The sequence below is a fragment of the Strigops habroptila genome, chromosome 2 (assembly GCF_004027225.2).
Source record: "Strigops habroptila isolate Jane chromosome 2, bStrHab1.2.pri, whole genome shotgun sequence".
Classification (NCBI taxonomy): Eukaryota; Metazoa; Chordata; class Aves; order Psittaciformes; family Psittacidae; genus Strigops; species Strigops habroptila.
In genome coordinates, this window is record NC_044278.2 from 43010109 (window position 1) to 43030498 (window position 20390).

General features: G+C 39.7%; 1 protein-coding gene across 1 annotated transcript in view; it reads right to left on the reverse strand.

The window, feature by feature from the left end:
- The window catches only part of PHEX (phosphate regulating endopeptidase homolog X-linked), a 90843-nt gene that overhangs the window by 30771 nt on the left and 39682 nt on the right, over positions 1-20390 (reverse strand). The window contains exons 12-13 of the mRNA XM_030476877.1: positions 18394-18495; positions 1120-1197 (exon numbers count right to left, since the gene is read on the reverse strand). Of these exons, the coding sequence (XP_030332737.1) occupies positions 1120-1197; positions 18394-18495 (180 nt within the window). The remainder of the gene's footprint in view (positions 1-1119; positions 1198-18393; positions 18496-20390) is intronic.

A 20390-nucleotide genomic window follows, 5' to 3' on the forward strand; every position in this document is an offset into this window, starting at 1 on the left:
CTCCAAATCTAACAGTAACCCTTACACATGCACAACAATTAACCATGCAAGAAAAAGGGATGCTACTAGTTTCTAAATCCAGATGATATCCCTGTCACCAGTTTCAAGCAATACTGGGACTTGTGAGGATGTGGCACTTCAGATGTAAACTACGGTTTTGCAACTGTGATTAAGAAGCATTTTTTACTAAACATTACTACTTATCTGGGCAAAAAAGTCCATATAATGAGTGATAAAGTTGGTCACATCCTCTGCCTCATTACACTGCCTTCACAGCACCATCTCACTCTGCTCTTTCCAGAAACGACTAGGCTGGTAGAGTTGGTTCTTCAAAGTTTTCTCAATAAATTATGCCTCTGTTTAGCGTCTGTTCATGTTCTCTGGCTAAGATGACCATCACTCTTGTATTTTACTGGTTCAGGATTGAGTTTCTGATTCTACTTTGTTTGTAGAATAAAATCAAGGACATGCATGCCACATTTTCCCCTTTGGAAAATTGTAAAATATATTCTTCTTCATCATCTGCTGTCCTGCCTTAGTTAGGCTGAACAGATAGCAGGTCAGGAAGGAGTGCCCCCACAGTATCTTGTCCAGCAGCCAGGACAGTAGGCCCATACATCGCTTAGGACCTCAAGGTACAATTATGAGCAACAATCATTAAAAAAAATCATAGCCTGGAGAGAAGAGGGGAGCTTACATAGGGTATCATAAATTGTGATATTTTGAGGAAATATGCATTACGGTTTTTGAAGACCATTACTTTGAAGATAAATGCTTTTTTTTTGTTTCATTTTTATAACTAATTGCAAAATTTATGACCATGGATGTTTAACCTTTAAAATGTTTAATAGCAGGAAAGCTCTTTGCACCCAGGCATATTTTACTCTCAGCAAACCTCATGGTCGTCTCACTCAGACACACAGGGATTGACAATTTAGACATTAGAGTTAGCATGCTTAATTCAACCTCTAAAAATAACCAGGCAAGCAGAACTCCAGATGCGTGCCAAACAAAAGAGGAGTTTTGATTTTAGAGACCAGCGAAACAGAGCAAATAGTGGATGCAATATGTAAAAGATGGATGCAATATGTAAAAGAAATCTGCAAGTCTGACACTTACTGTTTTGATGTCCTCATTAATATATGTGTCATTCATTATAAACTGAGGGTATCCAACTTTTGCCATAACTGCTTTTGCCTTTGAAAAAAAAAATAAAAAAAAAAAAATAAAGCATTGGCAGATACAACCATTTCTCAGCATATGGCTTTTTTTTCCCCCCTCATTCTATTTCCACTTTGTACTATTGTGCCTCCCTGAAGGCATCCTAATTTAACTCCAAACCAACTTGCATACAAGGTAAACTTGGTGCCGCAAATGAGCTTTGCAGCACAACATGGATGGTCCGGGTTCTGTTGTCAGATTATCATAGTGGGTCTGTTGTTGCCTGCAGAGCTTTTGCAGGCTTACAGCAATGTGTTTGAGTGCAAAATCTTGACAGCTGCTTTTTCCTACTGGTTTTTGTGTTAATCAGATGGTCAAGTGCCTGTTTTTACGACGTTTTCCAAAAAATAACGGGAAATGGCCCATTTCACTATGGTGCAGTAGCTGGTACTCATTCTACTGTTAAAATAGATTTAATACACATATATGGATGAACCTGGGTCCCAGCAAGTGAAGACTGATGTAGTTCCACTGAAGGTCAGTTCCATTTACACCTGAGGATGAGTGCACACTTTTCTTAAGGTCACTGTACTTTCCCAAAAATACAGGGCTGATCATTGTTTCATTCTCCACTTTCATCCATCTACTTTACGGCCTTTGCCCTTCCCCTAATGTCAGTAAAGGTGTTAAAATAAGATACTTCGCTTTTCATTAACTTTGGGTTTTTTTCCTCTTTCAGTTATGACATGGTTTCAGTGTTCATGTACAACCTGTGTAAACAATCTTTTGTGAGGTGATAGTAGCTGTAGAGTATTCCCACTTTATAAATCATGGTGTGAGTATATAAACAGCCTTAGTAATGGCTTCACAAAAAAAAAAAAAAACAAAACCACCACAACAAAACCAAAAAACCAACCAACCAAAGAAAAAGCAACCAAACAAAAAACAACAATCAAATAAAAGCCCCCAGCAGGCCACCCAGAATTTTTGTGGAAACAACACATTTCCAGAAGAAAGGCAGAAGGGTTCAAAAGGGTAAGGTGACATACCAAGAAGTGAAATATGACAAGTACAAAGAATAAATTAAAGACATGGTGGATTAAAGGTAGCACAAAAGGGTAGCACTAAGCTTTCACTTTGTATGTTTTCAAGATGCTGAATATAATTTCTCCTGAAGTCTTTGGAATTCCCCCCACCCCTCAAAAAGCGCTCTTCTGGAAATTTGTTCTTCAAACTCAGATATCTAAACTCCAATGAACATTGCAAGATATGAAGTTCAAGAATAGGATTGGCCTTTAAACCAAATGCAGATATAACAACCCTGCATTCTGCTCTCTGCAAGCAAAGCCTGGACCTCTTTGGCATCCACCAAGTTCTTTTTCCCTCTTGCTGCAGGGGCTGACTGTTCAAGGAAAGATTCCCCTGGAAGATTTCCCTTCCTTCACAATGAAATCCTTGCTCCGTTCTCCCCATCCAGACTGTCTCGATACAACAGGACCTCCTATGACAGCAAGAACTAAAAATGTCTGTGCCATGACTGTAAAAATGAAGCTCATGGAGGACTGCCCCCATTAAATCAAAATTATTTTGTCTCTTCTTTTATTTTTCAAGAAGGCCTCTTTGCTTCATCAAACTTCCATTTCTTAATCTCATTTTCAACACAAAGTCATAATCCTCCATTTGTGACATCACAATTAATTGTGGTTGGGATAATTAAGATGTCACAAACAGAAGATTACAACTTCAGGTAGGCAATTAACAGCGGGAGCAGATGATCTCTTAAACAAGAAAGATCCCATTGTCATGCAAATATCCGTAGTGATAAAAAAAAGCAATGGAAGACAAATGCTGAACAGGAAATACTAAATGAGCCAAATTAACTCTCGATTATGTTTTCTCAGTTTTCCAGAAGGCAGAGCAGCCTTTCAAGATACTTTAAGTCCCTGGAGGCCAGGGGAGGGATAAAAAGGTGGTAGTGGGGGGAAACACAGTTCATCTGCAAGTCTGTAAATAATCAAGAGTGTCTATTTTTTTCCTGGTGGTGTTGTCAGGTCCAGCTGACTGAACTTTGCAAGGAACTGGAAAATTTCCTTTTCCATTTCCGGTGTTTAGATCCTAGTTGCAACTAGTCTCGAGAAAGCAAAGACCAAAACTCATCAGTTTTAGTTTCTACTAAGTCAGCTGCTTAAACAAGTTTGGTGAATCTCTAATGTTCTGCATGTGTTCCCAAGTACCCATCTGAATCACAGTAGCCTCTGCGTTGAATCTACTTAATTGAGCCCCTTTGCATTTTTATTAAACAGATTTAATCTAAAACCCAACTTATATGGTGAAGAGTAAACCCTTTAAAAACAATTTATAGCACAACTTGTGAAAAATCAACAGAGGCTTTTAAAGAAGAAGTAAGGATTAACTGTGTCAGTACAATTCACTAATGATTTAGCCAGTACAATGTCCATCAAAAATTACTGATCTTTTTTTTTGGCACATGAAAGAACATTTTTGGGTTTGAGCTGTGTTATATCATTTCAAGACACTCTTAATTTCTTCCTGTCTTCCAAATAAAAGCTCTTGGACTGTCTTCCAAATAAAAGCAAATACATTCATGCCTCACTGGCTGTAAATGCAGAGGACGATGAAGCCAGCCTAGATCTGGCAGTGCTTCTTTGTTGAAAGAAGCAGAGATGGGCCCTGCCCTGAAACCCGTGGTGCTAGTTGTCTGGTTGTGACCACAGTATGTCCATCCCCACTTCACTGCACGGACATTTTGGGGTTTTTGTGGAATATCTGCCACATCCATCTCAATCCCTTCTTCCACAGTAGCCCACTGGGAGGAGCAGCTTGGAACTAACAGGTTTGGCCCTTTTAGACTCCACTTTTAACCAAACATCTTTAAGGGTGAGAATGATTCCTCCAGGCTCCTTCATAGCAGGTCTGAAATAGGTTGACCTAAATATCATATATAATCATATAATACCAGAAATAACCATACAATTGATATTTAACATTAACTTTTTATTTTAGTGACACTTAAATCCTTTACTCTTGTCATGACCCTGCTGCATTAGGACAGGAAGATGAGACGGAAAGCTGGGTTTGCTTGTCAGGTCACACATGCTCTTGCTTTGTGACTCTCACAATTGATGTAATGAGATTAAGGTTTCCAAGCACAAAGGAAAAATAGTCAGTCACTACTGACATATTTTTTATAAAGGTTTTATAAAACCCTAAGAAATAACAGAGTTGGCCTCAAAGCAATTTTTGAAAGTAAACTCAGAAGGTAATGCTGCTGCTAGTACTTTGATGTTTTATCAACCTGTCTGCATTTTGGGAGGGAGGAAGGGAGGGAAGGAGATAAAGAGAGAGAGAGAGAGAGAGAGAGAGAAAATGTTATGTTATTGCATTTGTTACTTACAAGTTCTTACCACAATATGTGTGGTTAGATCTCTAAACAAATAAGACAGGAAACTCTAAGGTAGACCTTCCTAGAACTGTAATTCTGATGTCTTCTTAAATGTTCCACCAGTCATGTAGGATAACAAAAATTCAGAAAAGTACCCGCATTATTACTACACCACCAAGTTAACTTGTTATTAGAAAACATAAGTACATGTTTAAACACCATTACAAAACTTCTAAGATGATCTAAAATCACAAATGAACAACATCTTTTAGGAGCCTTTTTGAGAATATCTAGAGCAAGAGCTGATGGAGAGCAGATTGGTACAAGGTTGTCATATGCAATCCATGTCTCCCTATATAGGTTGTCCCAGAAAAGGAATGTCTTTCAAACTGGTCCTAATAGTATCTATGATGCAACCAAAAATTTAGAGGTGTGCCATGCTCCTCTGAGATCCTACTCAGCAAGTGGCCCAGGGCCGCCTTATCTCCACACTGTGGTGTGGGAGGAACAGAAGAATAAGTTTGCTTGGTCTGAAGAACGAAGGGCATCTCTTTTTTCGGAGGACCGCCCCCAGCACCTTGACTCCCGCCTGGGAAGGGGTCTAGGCCCATAAAGACGCTTAGGGCAGGAAGCACAGGTGGCAAGGCCAGAAGGCTGTGGCACACCAGTAAGTTCCCTGACGTCAACAGTGAAACACATGTGGCTCCTGGCGGGGAGGACTGTTTCCTACAGCCAAAGCAAAACCCATGAGAAGACATAGGAAGCCCTCTGAAATCCTTGTGAAACCCTCCAATCCTCCCAGGGATCCCTCAGATTCCCCCCAGAGGCTTTGCATGAGGTCCAAGCCTATTCAGCTGAGTCCAGCAAACAGCTCAATTTACACAACAGACTAGTTAGAAAGCATTACATTAAGAGCAAGTTTCTAAATTTGCTTATTGGATATCGCTTGCTTCCTTGGCTCTCTTTTCTGTTCACTTGAGTAATATTTAACAGCATTTCAAAGTCTCCTTATTCATACAGCACAAGCAAGTGGATAACTCTACTACAACTGGCCTACTCTTTGATAATAAATTCAGTATTTTCCCCTTGATAAGATTAAAACTATGTTTAAGAGACTGGCCTTCCAGGAGGTATGCACATACATACAGGGAAAGCAAATGAAATGTGACAAATGTACAGGAACCAGCCGCGAGGTAATTGCACATGAATCCGCCGTAAACACACCGTGCTCAACTTTTTATGGTTTAAAGGTTCATTTAATTCCTTTCTCTAATTTGCATATTAAATAACCATGTGTACAGGAAGAAAAGGAGTGATGTGGTACTCCCTCCAGCTATTGTTAAGTATTCAGCCTACCTTAGGCTGTCGAGTAAATTAAGAAAACTCATCACCGCAGGCTTCCTCCCCCTTGCACTAAAAGCAAGAGGCTCTTGCAGGGGGTGACACAGAGAAGCAGCATGCTTTAGAGTAAGTCATGATAACTGTTTTCTATCCCAGCAGCCAGAGAGAGCAGGCTCCAAGGCAGAAGACCCAGAGTGGGACTACTCCCTCTACTGCTAATTACGCATGGAAGTTTCCCCACTGATTTACACACAGTTCGGATTTTATCATCAGTATGTCTTTCTGTCACGATGAGAGCATTGCAAGTCAGTTTACTACAGAGATAAAAAAAATAAACGACCTTTCACTTTTGACTTAACAACTTGCTAATGTGGGAATGCACATGTTTTTCAATGCTACAAAGCATCCCAGTTTCCAGTCTAGTCGAATTTTCACTTGACAGCCAAGCTTGGCATGTGAGCCTTCTGAGAATCAGAGTATGATTTGGGTATTTTATAGGCCTGCTAGCAACACCAAGTACTGACATATTGTACTTACTGTAAAAAAAACCAAACCAAATCAAAACAAAACACATATCTCACCCTGACAAAGTTTTATGAGTCTGACACAGATCTTCCGTATATCAACTTGACTCACAATAACTTTGTGAAGATCATTTTCAATCTTCTAAAAATACAAAAATTTAATACAATTACAGTTCACTGAAAATTAGCATGAAATACATTCTGAAAGCTAAAATAATTCACAGCAAAGTAATGTTCTATTTAATTACAAAGATTAATTCAGCCTTTATGTACGTGTCTGGTCTTTTCATTTTTCATTGAAAATAGATGATTCAAAAGCCATCTGCTAAAACTGCTGCATAAATATCACTGCATCTATCTAGGTTTTATGTATAGAAAAACTAGGAAAATAGAGTGCTGGATCTTAGTAAAATACAGAAAAGTTCCATCACACGGCTAAAGCCCAATCCTACAGATATCGGTAGGAAGTGATCCACTGGCTTGACTGGGAGATGGACTGGGCCCACCTTAATGGTGTGTATATTTCATGCATTCATATGCAGGGGCAGCATAAAATGTCAGGGATTTGCACATCATCAACTGCAATCAAAAGCGAAGTGGCAACTCAAACACGAACACTTGGCCTGAAGCGGCAATTTTTAGGAGTGTCAGACCTGCAGTGAACTGGCTGTAATACATACTCCAGAATATAGCTAAGCATAAAACTATTTATTGTTAAGCTTTGGATTTAACTTTTCTCTTATATTTGCATATCACAACAATGCAAAGTCTGTAGACTTCTCAAGATTTTCAGAGCTAGTGTTTCATTTAATAATAATTCACATATCACCACCTCACACTGCACCATAACCCTCCCCTCTGTATTTCAATAATTGGTTTTGATGTTCTAAATTAGTCTATTATGAAGATGGAAAATACAGCTATCATTCCATTCTTATAGTAGCTTGAGGCCAGGAGTTAAAAATAGGTAGATAGATAGATAGACAGACAGACAGACAGAAAGACCTACGTGAATAATCACACATCACATACACAGAAAACTATTTTCAGTTAAATATACACTGTGGTTTTAAAAGTAACTGAGTCTAACAGCTTTGTCCTGCCAAATAAAAAAAATAAGTCGTAGTCCTCGCTGTTCTCCCCTGCTCTTCCCACCTCTCTCCACAATTCTCTCATGCTCTCTGCACCCACAGCCTCCAAAGGCTGTCCCAGCTCCTTGACACATCTTTCTGGGAGACTGTTTAGCTCATTAACACAGCATAAATCTATGCAAGTTTTTCCCCAGCTAATTTTCTGACACATCAGTGAGCTGAATCACTCACTACACAGACAGACCCAGCAAGTGTTAGAACTTGTACAAGACAAGTGCTCGGAACATACCATGTGGAAAAGTGGGGAAGGAACAGCGAATGGGTTGTGTGTTATATTAGTTACCTCTTCCTCTTCATTATCTTTTGAAACCAAAGCCTGACTCAAAGAAAACTTCCCAACAAGAAAATACTACTTACTGCAGTTCAGAATACCATACCATACATTACCATCCTAGGAAACGGAGGGAAAAGGGACAAAATTTTCTAAGCAAACTGTTGGTTGGGATTATATATTCAGTCTTAATAGCCACCATTTAGCAAGACAATATTATTATTACTAACCATAAAGTTGCAAGCACCTAAAAGTTTACTAGGGCTGCCATGCACAGCAGAGTGAAAAGCAACAATGTACATCAGAATGTCACTCTTCCCAGTCCTAAATCCCTTTTGCTTCTGACTTTCACTGGTTCAAGCACTGTGATGATAATTTCACTGGAATTAAATTTTCAGTTTAAACTAATCCTGCATTTTTATATTTATTTCTTTTTAGCAATAAAACTGAACTAGAGCACAGAAAATGTGAAACAGTTTTACTTCTATAAATACACAAATTCACTGTGAAAATTTCACAAACAGAACTCCTTAGTTCAATGCAGCAGCATAATTAATAGACCTACTCATATTTTCTCCTACCAGCTTAGTTCCAATATCATTCTGCTGCCAGCTTTCCTTTAATTTTGCTAAGAAAAAAGATTCCTTTGTCCATTTTATTTTAATTCTATTTTCCATTTATAACTTCTGTTTGACAATTACCACAATTCCATTATTTTATACATAGAATATTATATATGACAGACATAAATGCTGTCTTTGATGAACAGAACCACAGCTTAGTAAATAAAATAAATTTCTTCATGGCATACAGCAAATGTCTTCTTCCTCTGTGATGATACAGTACATACATGCACTTACACAGCAGAGCAGCACAACTGAGTACCTGGCAAAAGATGTATTTAACACCTAACCATTACTGTCCACAGCTCCTCAGCCAGATTTAAGGATCTCTGAGTTCTCAGGTGAGCTGGGATCATGCCTGCAGACCAGAAGAAAGGATAGTGCACAGATATGCAGTCAGCCTGCACTCGGTCCAGCTATGGCATCACAGCACCACAGCAGCAGTGACAGGTCCACTCCAGCATGGGGATTTCTGCACTGGATTCCCCTCTAAAAACCTGTGGATCGCTTAAGGTATGACTATACTGACGTGCATGTGGACAGCTAGGAGCTCCTCCGGCTGCGCTTCAAACAAGCCAGAAGCAAGAGCTAGAGGCACAGACTATCATTAGCATCATGCTGGTATATATATATGCTGCTAAAGCTGCCTTTGACAGGGCTGTAATAGCCCATGCACTTGAGTTAATACTGGATACATTCTTTGCACTTTAGAAGACTGTACCTTGTCATGCCTTTATTTTCAGGCAATCCTCTATGCTTTCCAATTAAATTTTCTCGTAAATAAAAAACAAAACACACACCAGGGTAAAAAAAAAACAAAAAAAAACCAAAAAAAAACCCCCCAAAAAACCAAAAATACAACCAAAAAAAAAAAAAAACCCAAACCAAAAAACCCCCCTAAAAAAAAAACTCCACAAACACACATCCCCAACTCAAAATTCATTTATCTGTCTTTTGAAATTACATTAGATATCCTTATGAAATAAATTTTGCACCAGAATCCTAAGGATTTGCAATGATACAACAAAAAAAGCTATCTTTAACTGGGCTTTGGCATGTTAGTGAGCTGCAGATATTACTATATTGCATTTTTTGTTGAAACTCCTTCCTGGATTAATTTCACTGCTCACCCCCAGAGCTCCTCATCAGTCAATCCATACTCCCACTTTCATGCCACTTCTTGCTAGAAACACACCCGCTTTGCTGCAAAATCTTTTCTGCTGTTCTTGGTTTAACTCTGGGAAAACAACAGGTTTAACAAAAACCACTGCACGAACAAAAGTCCCCAAGGATCCAAAAAGCCTGGTGTGCCGAAGAGGTCTCTGGCACCAAACACTGAGAGAGGAGCAGCGTCAGGGACCAGGAAAGGGCAAGGAAGCTGTCTCTCCCTCACAGCTATATGGGATATAGTTAACCACAGCATTTTGTTTGACAGTTTCATGCAAAACTCTGAATAACCTGTTCCAGGGAGGGACAACTTCTGACCTCAGCTTTTGCTTCCATCAGTTTATATTCTTTTAACATTTTCAAGGTTACCTTTGCTTAAGCAAAGGTTGCAGAGCAATTTTTTTTTTTTTTTTTAATGAATAAAATGTAAAAAATTCCCTTTTCATTTCTAGCCACAAGTGAGAATCAGATCCAGTCTAGATACAGCTGAGACCAGATATGGTAGAGGCTCATTCTTACATGCTTCTAAAACTGAAATATGGACCAAGGACCTAAACACAAGCATTACTTGGCTCAGGACTTGCAGGTGTTCTCTCTGAGGAGAAATTCCTTTTGCTTAAACAGAGACCCTAACCAGCAGTGTACCAGTAAGCATGTCAGTACAGGTTGTCCATGCCTTATAATATAAGGGGGAAAGCAAATGCATACATAGGCAAAAATGTAGGCTGCAGAATAAAGAAGAAATATATGCAGGAAATGCTCTAATTTCTACTCAAGACCAAATCTCTCATGATTTCTAATCTTTACATATTTTTATTTTTTAGATAAATTATACATATATACTTATTTTCACATTGATGGAACTCACCACCTCACCACTTACCCAGAAAACTGAGCACAAGACATCTCACAGCTCCCTCGCAAAAGAGGGCAGCTGAAGAAGCCTTTATTCTCAGGCAGAGTGTCCTGGCTTCTGAAAGTTAAAAATGACCTCCTTGTGGTAAAGCACCTCTAAAAGTAAACTCCAACAATACTAGTACCTGAAGCCATTTAAACATTTCACAACTTTGCTTCAAACCTCCATGACTAGTATAATACCTGAGCACGTTAAAGCGCTGCTCAGGCTCCTGCTCCTGGACAGCTCGGTGCCCAAGGCTGAGGATCCATGCAGGAAGCCCAACCCACAGCCCTACCTTGCTGAGCTTCCTGCTCACTCCCAGCAAGCAGATAGCTTTCCTCATGGTGGCTCAGGTGGGCTGAACCCAGGACAACAGGACATAGAGATCATCACAACCAGGAAATGCATATTCATTGAAAATAGAGAGGGAATGACAAGTAGACACCTGAGCATGCCCTCGTAGATTCTTTCATATGGAGAATGGGTATCCCATATGTCAGTATTTGTTACTGCTGAGCTGGGAGCACTATAATGTCTTTGAAACTGCTCCTCTACAGAAAGAAGTTTGACTTGGTGAAACAACAAAGATAATGAAAGTTAAAGCTGAAACTGTCTGAGACTTCCAGGGGCACTGGAGGACTTGCTGCCCTTTAGAAGAAGTAATCTGTCTTCTGGCATACCAACGCTTTCATCTTGCTTTTCCAACACAAAAACTTCAGTTTCGCCTTGGTCCCTGATCATCTGCAGGTGTGTCCATTCATCTCTCTCCTTCTTTCTATTTCAAGCATGAGATTTCTCGTAAGAGTTTTGATGTCATGCACCCATTCTGGCCTTACAGAGTCGTGGCAGAGTCTGAAAAATGACAGCTGCAAGATCAGGGTTAAATACAATTTCCTCTCTCTTCACCTGTTTTCCACTATCTGTTTGCACGGTGCTCAGGTTATTAATGGAACTGACATTCCTGCACAACTGAGTGAGCAGTAGCAGGAGCTAGATAACAAGGGAGAAGCTGACAGCAGCGATCTAACCTCAGAGATAAGAGATAAACAAACATGCCATGGCTATTAGTTTCAGCTCTGGCCAATGGAGAAGAACATCTCATGTGGTTACTGAACAGGAAAGCCCAGCCTTCCTGAGGAAGTTAAATTAAATTCAGGACATGAGAGAGAGTATTCTGTAAGTTCAAAAAATAATGATTGTAATGAGAAATTTGACTGAGAAAAAAAAAATAAAAAAGTGGTGTTAATCTGGTGGAAAGCGAAGACCTATTTTTTAATTCAGAGGAAAGTGTGGAACACTGCTACGTTAGAAGGAAAGCACCTTGCATTCTTTGTATCTTCCAGGTGAAAAATGTTACTCTAAACACTGTCATTTTCCAAACAGCTTCCCAGGGATGGTGTGGGAGTGGCAGCCTCAATATCCTGACCAAATTCCAAACTAGGAAAAGTAGAGCAAACTTTTCAAATCCCCTACATTGTTTCTGAGCAGCACAGCTTCACTTCCTGATTCCTATTCAGTTGTCCCCTTCTCTTCACATGTCCATGAACATAGCGGAATAAAGATGAGTTACACCATGAAGGTAAGTTCCTTGTGATATACTCGATGTCCAAGGGAACTGTAGACATGTAGGAAGAGAGTTAAAATGTGAGTCTGCCTTTTCTGGATACTAAACCCATGTTTCAGCTTTATTGGGAGACTTGCTCATTGTTCCCTGCAATGCAACCTCTACAATACAGGCTAGACCTTAAATTTTTGCATCCAGACAGAGACTACCCTAATTTCAGAAAGCTTAATTCCACAATGGAAAAGTGTGACCAAGGTTCAAGTGGCACTAAGCAGAATTATGCTTTCCAGTTCAGAAATGACAAGGTTGTTTCAAGAAGATCTGAATCAAGCTTTCAGTAAAAGTAGTAAATTTGGAAGTCAGCACTCACCGCTATTGGCTTTTGAACAGGAGTGAAGTGCCCAAATGCAATTAGAGCCTTTCAAAATTTCTCCCTCTTTTCCTAGTTCTTCTGAAGTGAGTCTTGCAGCTTCTGTTAGTGCTCTGAGGCAGTCTTACACTTTGCAAAGTTCTCTGAGATTCTTGAAACTAAGATATAAAGTCAACTTAAAAGAACCTGGAAAGAAATGCCATCCCCCTATTTTACCAAATGTAATGTTCTGTCAGCCTTGTACTAGCCTTCATTCTGGAAAAAGGCCACTTGAGATATGGGAGGCTGGTTCCTCTGTCATATTTTTGCATTATTTTACATGGGATGGTTCTACGTACAGACCCCACAAGACACAAAAGGCATTTTTTCCTTTTGCAGAGCAGCCAGTGACCACTCTTCATATTGGATGATTTGTCATCTTTGTGCAAAGTTAGCATGGCATTAAGCAAGATTAATTTCAGCTCCTGAAGCTGTGGTGTCTGGCCTTTTAGTCTGGATATGCCTGAGATCTTAATTAAAAGTTATTTTTCAGAACTGTATGTAGAGCAAGCCCTGGACAGTCTATGTGAACAAATGCAGGAGGCTCAATACTTCCTGGATGTATTGCTGTGCTAGGGTTATACGGAAGCAAGAGGGGGCACAAGAAAAGAACAGGCAATTATGATTCTCTTGTTTCCCCACTACAAGAACATCGGGGGAGAAGGTGACATTTTCCAGACAAGCAAAAGGAAATGCAGTAAGGCAGTAGAACTCACTGCCTTGGGAAGTTATGGATGATAACAATTGTCATGGGTTCAAAAAGTCATTAGACAAACCTACAGCAGAAAAATATGAATAAATACAGACACCACTTCTGGCTCAGGAAGCAACTGAGCTGCAGATTGTCAGAGGCCGGGAGAGGATAGTGTGGATGTATCCCTTTATGCTTACACTGTCCTTATGTTCATGTCTAAACATCTGCTACTGTTTGGCCACTGTCCGAAACAGACATTGGACCTCTGGTCTGAGCAGTATGGCTGTCACGTTCGTAGTGAAATCACCCAAATGTGAAGAGAGAAAAATTACAGAGAACTAGGAAAGATAGCAGGGGCTCAGTTAATTGACTGGAGGGCTGGATAGGACCAGTAAATTCCAGCTGAGAAGCGAATGGCTTCAGTGGGATAACCCATGAACACCTACCTCAGTTAAAGTACCTATACTTTGTTAAATAATGGCTTGTACAGATGGCTCCTGATTTCCTAAGGGCTATTGGCCTAAATTACACTATTATATAGGGAGGTTTGATGTAGCTCTCTGAAGCAGCAGAACAAACCCCTTAGGCTAAACAAAAGTACCTAAGGCTGCCTGAGAGAGACACCTATAGCTAGGCACTGTCCTTATATTTTCCTGTGGTCCTCTTGCCTCAGTCTTCAGACTCAGAGAAATGCAAAGAAAACAAATGTTGCATATGCAACTTCCTCAGAGAGGAATAAAGCCAAGCAGCAGGCAAGTTCAGAAGGCAAAAAATGATTGTACAGTGACCTTGGGATTTGTGCTCCATGACCTAAAGAGGTTAATAATGTTACAGAAAAATCTTATTAGAGGAAAAACAAGCTTTTTTTGGCTTATCGCCCATACTTTAAAAATAGTATTGCAAAGCAAAAAAAACCTACCAACTTTCCTACAGTACAGGCTATTTTACAGGAGATTTGCAAACTTTCAGAAAACAGACATTTGTGTAAAAGTCTCTTTTTCAAGCCTCCAGTTAAACCCAAGCACAAAGGTATTTCAGGAAGGAAAAATAGTGATTAATGGCACCTGCCCAAGAAAGGGAATAATTTTACATCTCAGTGACGATCTTCCACTGAATTATCCTTCAAAGAGCAGCAGCAATAAATTACTATTTTAAAGATGAGAGCCCTGATCACACAAGTCATGTCAATGAAGTTTCAGTTGCAGGTTCTCCCTTTTCCCTGTGGCCCACCGGTACAAAATGCAGCTGTCAATACCGTTTGGCTGACATAGCTGGCTGCAATCTGCACTTCGTTGTAAGCGAAACAAAAGGCTCTCCTCTCTCTCCCCGCTCTCTTCACCTGCAATCCTTCTCTGAGGCTGCAAGGTGGCCCGAGCTCACCAGATGCCTGGGCAGCTGACTAGGGGTCTTTCTGCACTGTCTTAACTGTGTGACTCACAGACCATGTACTTGAAGGCTGTTGCCAGACACCCCCTTGGAGATGCGCTCATTCGAATGATTTCTCTATTCTTCAAATGAGGACAAAATTTAATGACCCTTACAAAAAAAAGAGAAGCTAAAACGGTAAGAAGATGAACCTTTCGTTGTGTTTTTTGTTTGTCTGTTTTCTTGTTTTAAAATCCAAGATCTCAGTTGAAAATTCGCAAGGTGACAGGCACGATTTAAGCAAATTTCAGATGCTAGACAAGTACGCAAGGCTTGCACAGAGCAGAGAAGGAAGGACAGGGCAGAAAACAGCATCACAGCACAGAGCCGACTGCTTCTCTCCGACTCGGAGCTCTTTTGGAAGCAGCATGAGCTCCATCCAGAGAGCTAGGTGAGAACTGCACGTGAAGACAAACCGACTCACCTAACCTTGTTAAAAACTTTCTTTGCAAGATTGGCTTTCAGACGGTCTGGATTAAATCCATGTTTCAATCACAGAAAGAGAGGAATGGAGGGAGGATAGAAGGAATTTATTAGATGTTATCTCGTTACATTGTTTTGTTACAGAGGGACAGTCAAACCTTAACTTCAAAGTACACAAGGGCTAAAACAGCAATTCTCAGAAAACAAAACTGCAAGACAGTTGTTCCCTATGTCACATAGACTAATGGATTTGATCTTTTTAATATGGTTTGTCCTCATCTAATTAGTAGTATCCCCTCTGAGTAACTTAAAACAACAGGACAGACACAGAGTCACAGATGGAGTAACATTACAGTGATTAAATAGAACTGACAGGCTGCCTAAAGCAAAATTCAAGCATCGATTCTACCAGAGGGCCTTTTGTAAGTCCTTTGGAGGTCGATGGTCCCTTTGATTGCAAAACATCAGGCTGACAGCAAGGTATACAAGTTTGGTCTCAGCCAAGCATGTTGTTAAGGGTATTGTCCAAATGACTTTATCATGGACAGGTTTGTCTAGGAAGCCTTTCCCAGTGCCTGAAGACCTCTCTGTAAAAAATGTTTCCTAACGTGAAGTTTGAACCTCCTGACACAGCTTTGAACCATTCCCACACATCCTATCACTGGATACCAGGGAGAAGAGATCAGCATCTCCCTGTCCAATTCCCCTCCTCAGGAAGCTGTAGAGAGCAATGAGGTTGCCTTCATCTGGAAGAAGCTACATTCAGCATCCTACTGCGCTCTGTCATAACACCAGCCTATATCTTGATAGTGGCCCAAAATGAAGAGTAAACCAGAGAAGATTCCCAGGACAACGCAACTTGCTTTTCAATTCAAGAACAAACTAAGCTCCTTCCTGAATTGTGAAATCCACAGTACTTGCACTATCCTCACAGATGTGGGTGACAAATATTAACAAAGAAAAGCCACTTTTACAGATGTATATTATAAAGTAATCATAGGATGGTTTGAGTCGGGAGGGACCTTAAAGATCATCTAGTTCCAACCCCTGTGCCACGGGCAGAGACATCTTCAACTAGAATAGGTTGCTCAAAGCTGCATCCAACCTGACCTTGATTTTTTTTTTTTAAACAACCAAACAATCCCCACTTCCAAATTCCTGTTGCCTGTGCTGCTTTATCAAAGTGTAAATATTTAAAAAGTGACAGTATAAAGTGCTGGGCTCATGGCATTTAATTGGAACAGAGTAACAGGTTTTGAAGATTTCCCTAGTGAATTATCTGACAATACATGTAATTTATCTATTTCTTGAACTAAAAACATGCCCATCCAAATGTCCCAGGACAAATCCAATATCTACCATTAGCAATAAACAGTATTTGATAAACACGCACAAACTCCATATCTGGAAATCTACCAAGATGTCTCTCTGGACTCTTTCTTTCTAGACAACTAGCCATTTCCGTGATTTTGAACTTAAACTTATAGTCATAAGCCCTGCCACATAATTGTTGGTGCAATTTCTAAGTCATCACATAAAACTTGTGTCTTACAAGCTTGACCTTGATCTTATGTCAGCAAACTATAAAATTGTTTTTCAAGTCAGTGAGAATGGACTTAAACAATTTGCTATTTGTAGTACTATGTCTTCTTGTACTGCTTGAATTTAGTTTCTCATGCATTGTTCGGCCCAGGCTCACCCCATCAACTTCAGAAACTTAAATGAGATGCCTGAATTGGGAGCAAAGTCCAGAAAGCTTCCTAAATGTGTCAACAGAGAGAAACAGGCATCTCTACCTACGAAAGATCTAACCTACCTTCTGAACAAAACTCTCCTTAAACTGGGAAAGGGAGACCTTTTTAGGAGGATTGGGATTTTTTTAAGTTTGCAGCAATGCTTGTATTGTTTCCCTGCTGAAAGGCAAGTAGCAAATTTTGAACAAAATGGTTAAGCAGATTGTTTGCTAGAAAAATCACCATCAGATGTGCATATGTCTGTAAAGTTATATATATCTATTAGAAAATAGTTATATATATATACAAAAAAGTTATATATCTATCTTTATTAGAAAATCTTCCTGCTCTTATTTTGCATTAAATTTGTCAAATATCTAAATTTAAGATCGTTATATTTCTAAGGGTATTTCTAGTAAAAATCCAAGCATAACAGCTAGTAAAAAGTAATAACTGCAGCCCATTTACCATCAGGTTAGCAGAAAATAAATGGCATCTCACTCTTGTTCTTTTGCTATAGAGTTTATTGGTGCATTTAGGCAGCTCCGTTTCATTTGCAAATCTGTGAAAAGCACTGGTGTGTAAAATTTAAATGGGCTGTGTATGGAATTTAAAACTTTTCCATGACAAAATGTCTCGACAGCCCTTTTATCAGAATTACAAAACAAAAGTTTAAGTCTGTATTTGTTTTTAAAACAAAACACCACTATTTTTATTCAAGCACAGCAAGCAGGAACAGTTCAGCTGCATTTGCATGTCAGTTTATTCAAAGAGGGTACTTACTAGTTTACTGATATCCCATTGCCTCAACAAATAAGGAGACAGTCCTACACATTGCCCTCAACTCTTTTTTATTTATGCCTTTTCTGACTGCTGCTCTGGGTCAGAGCTCTGAATTTGGACAAGCTCCCTTGCAGTGTATCACATGTGGGAGTAGAGTGAAAAGGGAGCTTCGAGTACCTCAGCTGGCCGCCTTCTTTACCTCCTGCATTTTACTGTCACGCCATCTGAAAGTAACAGGACCAGTAATGCCATCCTTGATCATAATACTTCATAACTGGAATTATAACTTCATAACTGGGAAATGGGTGACAGGTGGGATGGTAATTGCACTCCTGGAAGATGGCTTTCAAGGAAGGCCTCCCACCATGACGCTGGAGAAGGTACAGGACCTGGACTATTCTCATATCCCCTTCTAGGCTGGATCCTTCATCTTCACACCAAATACGCTCAGCTGTCTCAGATATTTTAGACATCATTTTCAGTTTGTAGGTTGGTGTGATCCTAACATCCCGATCAAGATGAAGACCTTGTTAAGAAAAGCTACCGTACAGGCAAATCTGAAATAATCTCTAAGTATAGACCAGCCAGAGCTAGATGGGGAAAGGCAAGGGAGAAAGAACAAGATAACAAAAATAGCTTCAGCAGAGAAGCAGGAGCTCAGACAGCTCAGCTTCTAGCAATACAAATGTGGCACGTGTCCCTTCACGAACAAAATGATGGGCAGTAACTGGAACTGCAAGTACAGTTCATGACATTCTGTTTTCACTCAAGTCAAATCTTCACCATAATAGGATTTTACCCATTCAACATTTATATTTGTTACCTTCTCATAAGCTTTTTTTTTTGTTTCAGAGTCCATCCAGTCATTTTCCTTTTCCAACATGTCAATAAAAGCCCAGCGAATTCCTTCAGTCAACTCCTCCATCTGTAAAATATTTAGCAAAACCCTCCCCAGTAAAATATGCCATGGCAGAATCGTTATAAGAAAAGGTTGGATGCATGCAGGAGCAATGGATTTGGTTAGACCATGAATGATTCCAAATCAGACAGTATCTGCTGTTTTTCCTTGAAGGCTAATTTGTTTTCCCTCCAGTCCTCAGAAACTTCTTCTGAAAATAACTTTCTTTCCATATTCTTTTCCTTCCGATGTACCACACAACCTGTTCACTGGTCATCCTTTCATGTCACAATTGTGAGAATATCTATCTTAAAATCATAAGAAATACTGGGAGATTTGCAGTGATCTGGGGAGAGTTCTGATACTCTGGTTCTAGATCGCTAGCCCATGCAGAAGAAGGAGCAAGCTGCAAGGCATTTGCACAAATAAAGACTTTTTTCCAGAAACAGCACCTGTAGCCTTCTTTGGTTTATGTCAGACTGAGACATGCCTTATTAATACTGCCACAGGATGGAATTTGGGCTGACAGTATCATGATCCAAATACAAAGCAGTATGCAAATATTTAGCCTGTATTTAGCTGTATTTGTGAAGTACTCCTACCCTTTACTTACTGCAGGGATAGGGGCCATGGCTCACAACGCTGAGCAACCTTAACTGCTTCTGTGGTCTTGAACCACCAGTGACAGTTTTCATCTGTGCAAAGCTAGGGAAACCCACAATCATTTTAGCTTGGCTGCTGTTTCAGACATCTATACAAAGCCATGAGCATATCACAGGCAAGTAAAAAAAAATAAATAATAGAAGAGTTTAGTGAGTATGCACATTAAGAAAACCCTGAAATGACAGGAAACAAGAAACCTAATGGCTAAGACATGCGTTATATCAGTCTAAAGAACAGAAAAGCCTTCATGCCTATGCATCTGTCTGGCAGCACAGACAAGAAAGGTGTATGTAATCAGTTGCTTCTATTTATATCAATAGTGGAACCTCATAACAGGTAGCCACTGAGAACAGTGTGAGAGTGAGGTAATTTTGGGGATCCAGTCATTGCTTGAGTCCTTTAGTACAGACCAAGCCAGAGCTGAGATAGCACAAGACATGACATATAATAATTGCATGAAGACTTAATGGATCCTTGTGTTATCAGTTATGTTGCATTTTAAAATAATGAAAATGTCAAGTATGAGAGATTTATATAATTTTATTTTATGGATCTAGTAGCTCTGAAATGTCATTAAAAGTGGGGACTAAATCCTGGAAAATAATGTTACCTTTAACTAAATTGTTATTTATATATTGGCTGTATATTTTAACCCGGAACTCTTCTTTATTTGTGGCAGAGCCAGACAAAACATAGCAAAGCTCCTTTGATTATTCATTTTTTACTATTTTCAAAAAGCATTTTCTTATTTTTAGAGACAATATGGAACAACTGGAACAGGTCTAGCATTAAATATGACTGAACAGTCAACAGTCACAGTAAACTGCATCCCAGGGAATAGGGTAACTTAAAGCTATTGATGACAGAGCACTGACTTAATTAACTTAGTGCACTAATGAGGTGAACTCCTGTATTTGGAGGCTGAAAGTTCAAACTCAAGCTCTGCAGCTGGGCCCTGGTGTGTACTTAGGCTTTATGCACCAGCTGTAGCTGCAGGGGGCAGGGGGAGAAACCTATTCCTGCTATCAAAGTTATTACTGAAACTGCTCAGGCATAGCTGTAGGAAACACTGCAGGCACTCTGGGTTAGAAACAGTGCTATATTTAGGCACAAATAATGTCTTTCTTGATAAAAGGAGTGAAGTATCTAAGGTATGAAACATTAGCCACAAAACATGGGGAAAAAGAATCCATATTACCCATAACTCAGGATTTGCTTATCATAGACAGATATATGCCATAAGCCAGAGGGAAAAAAAA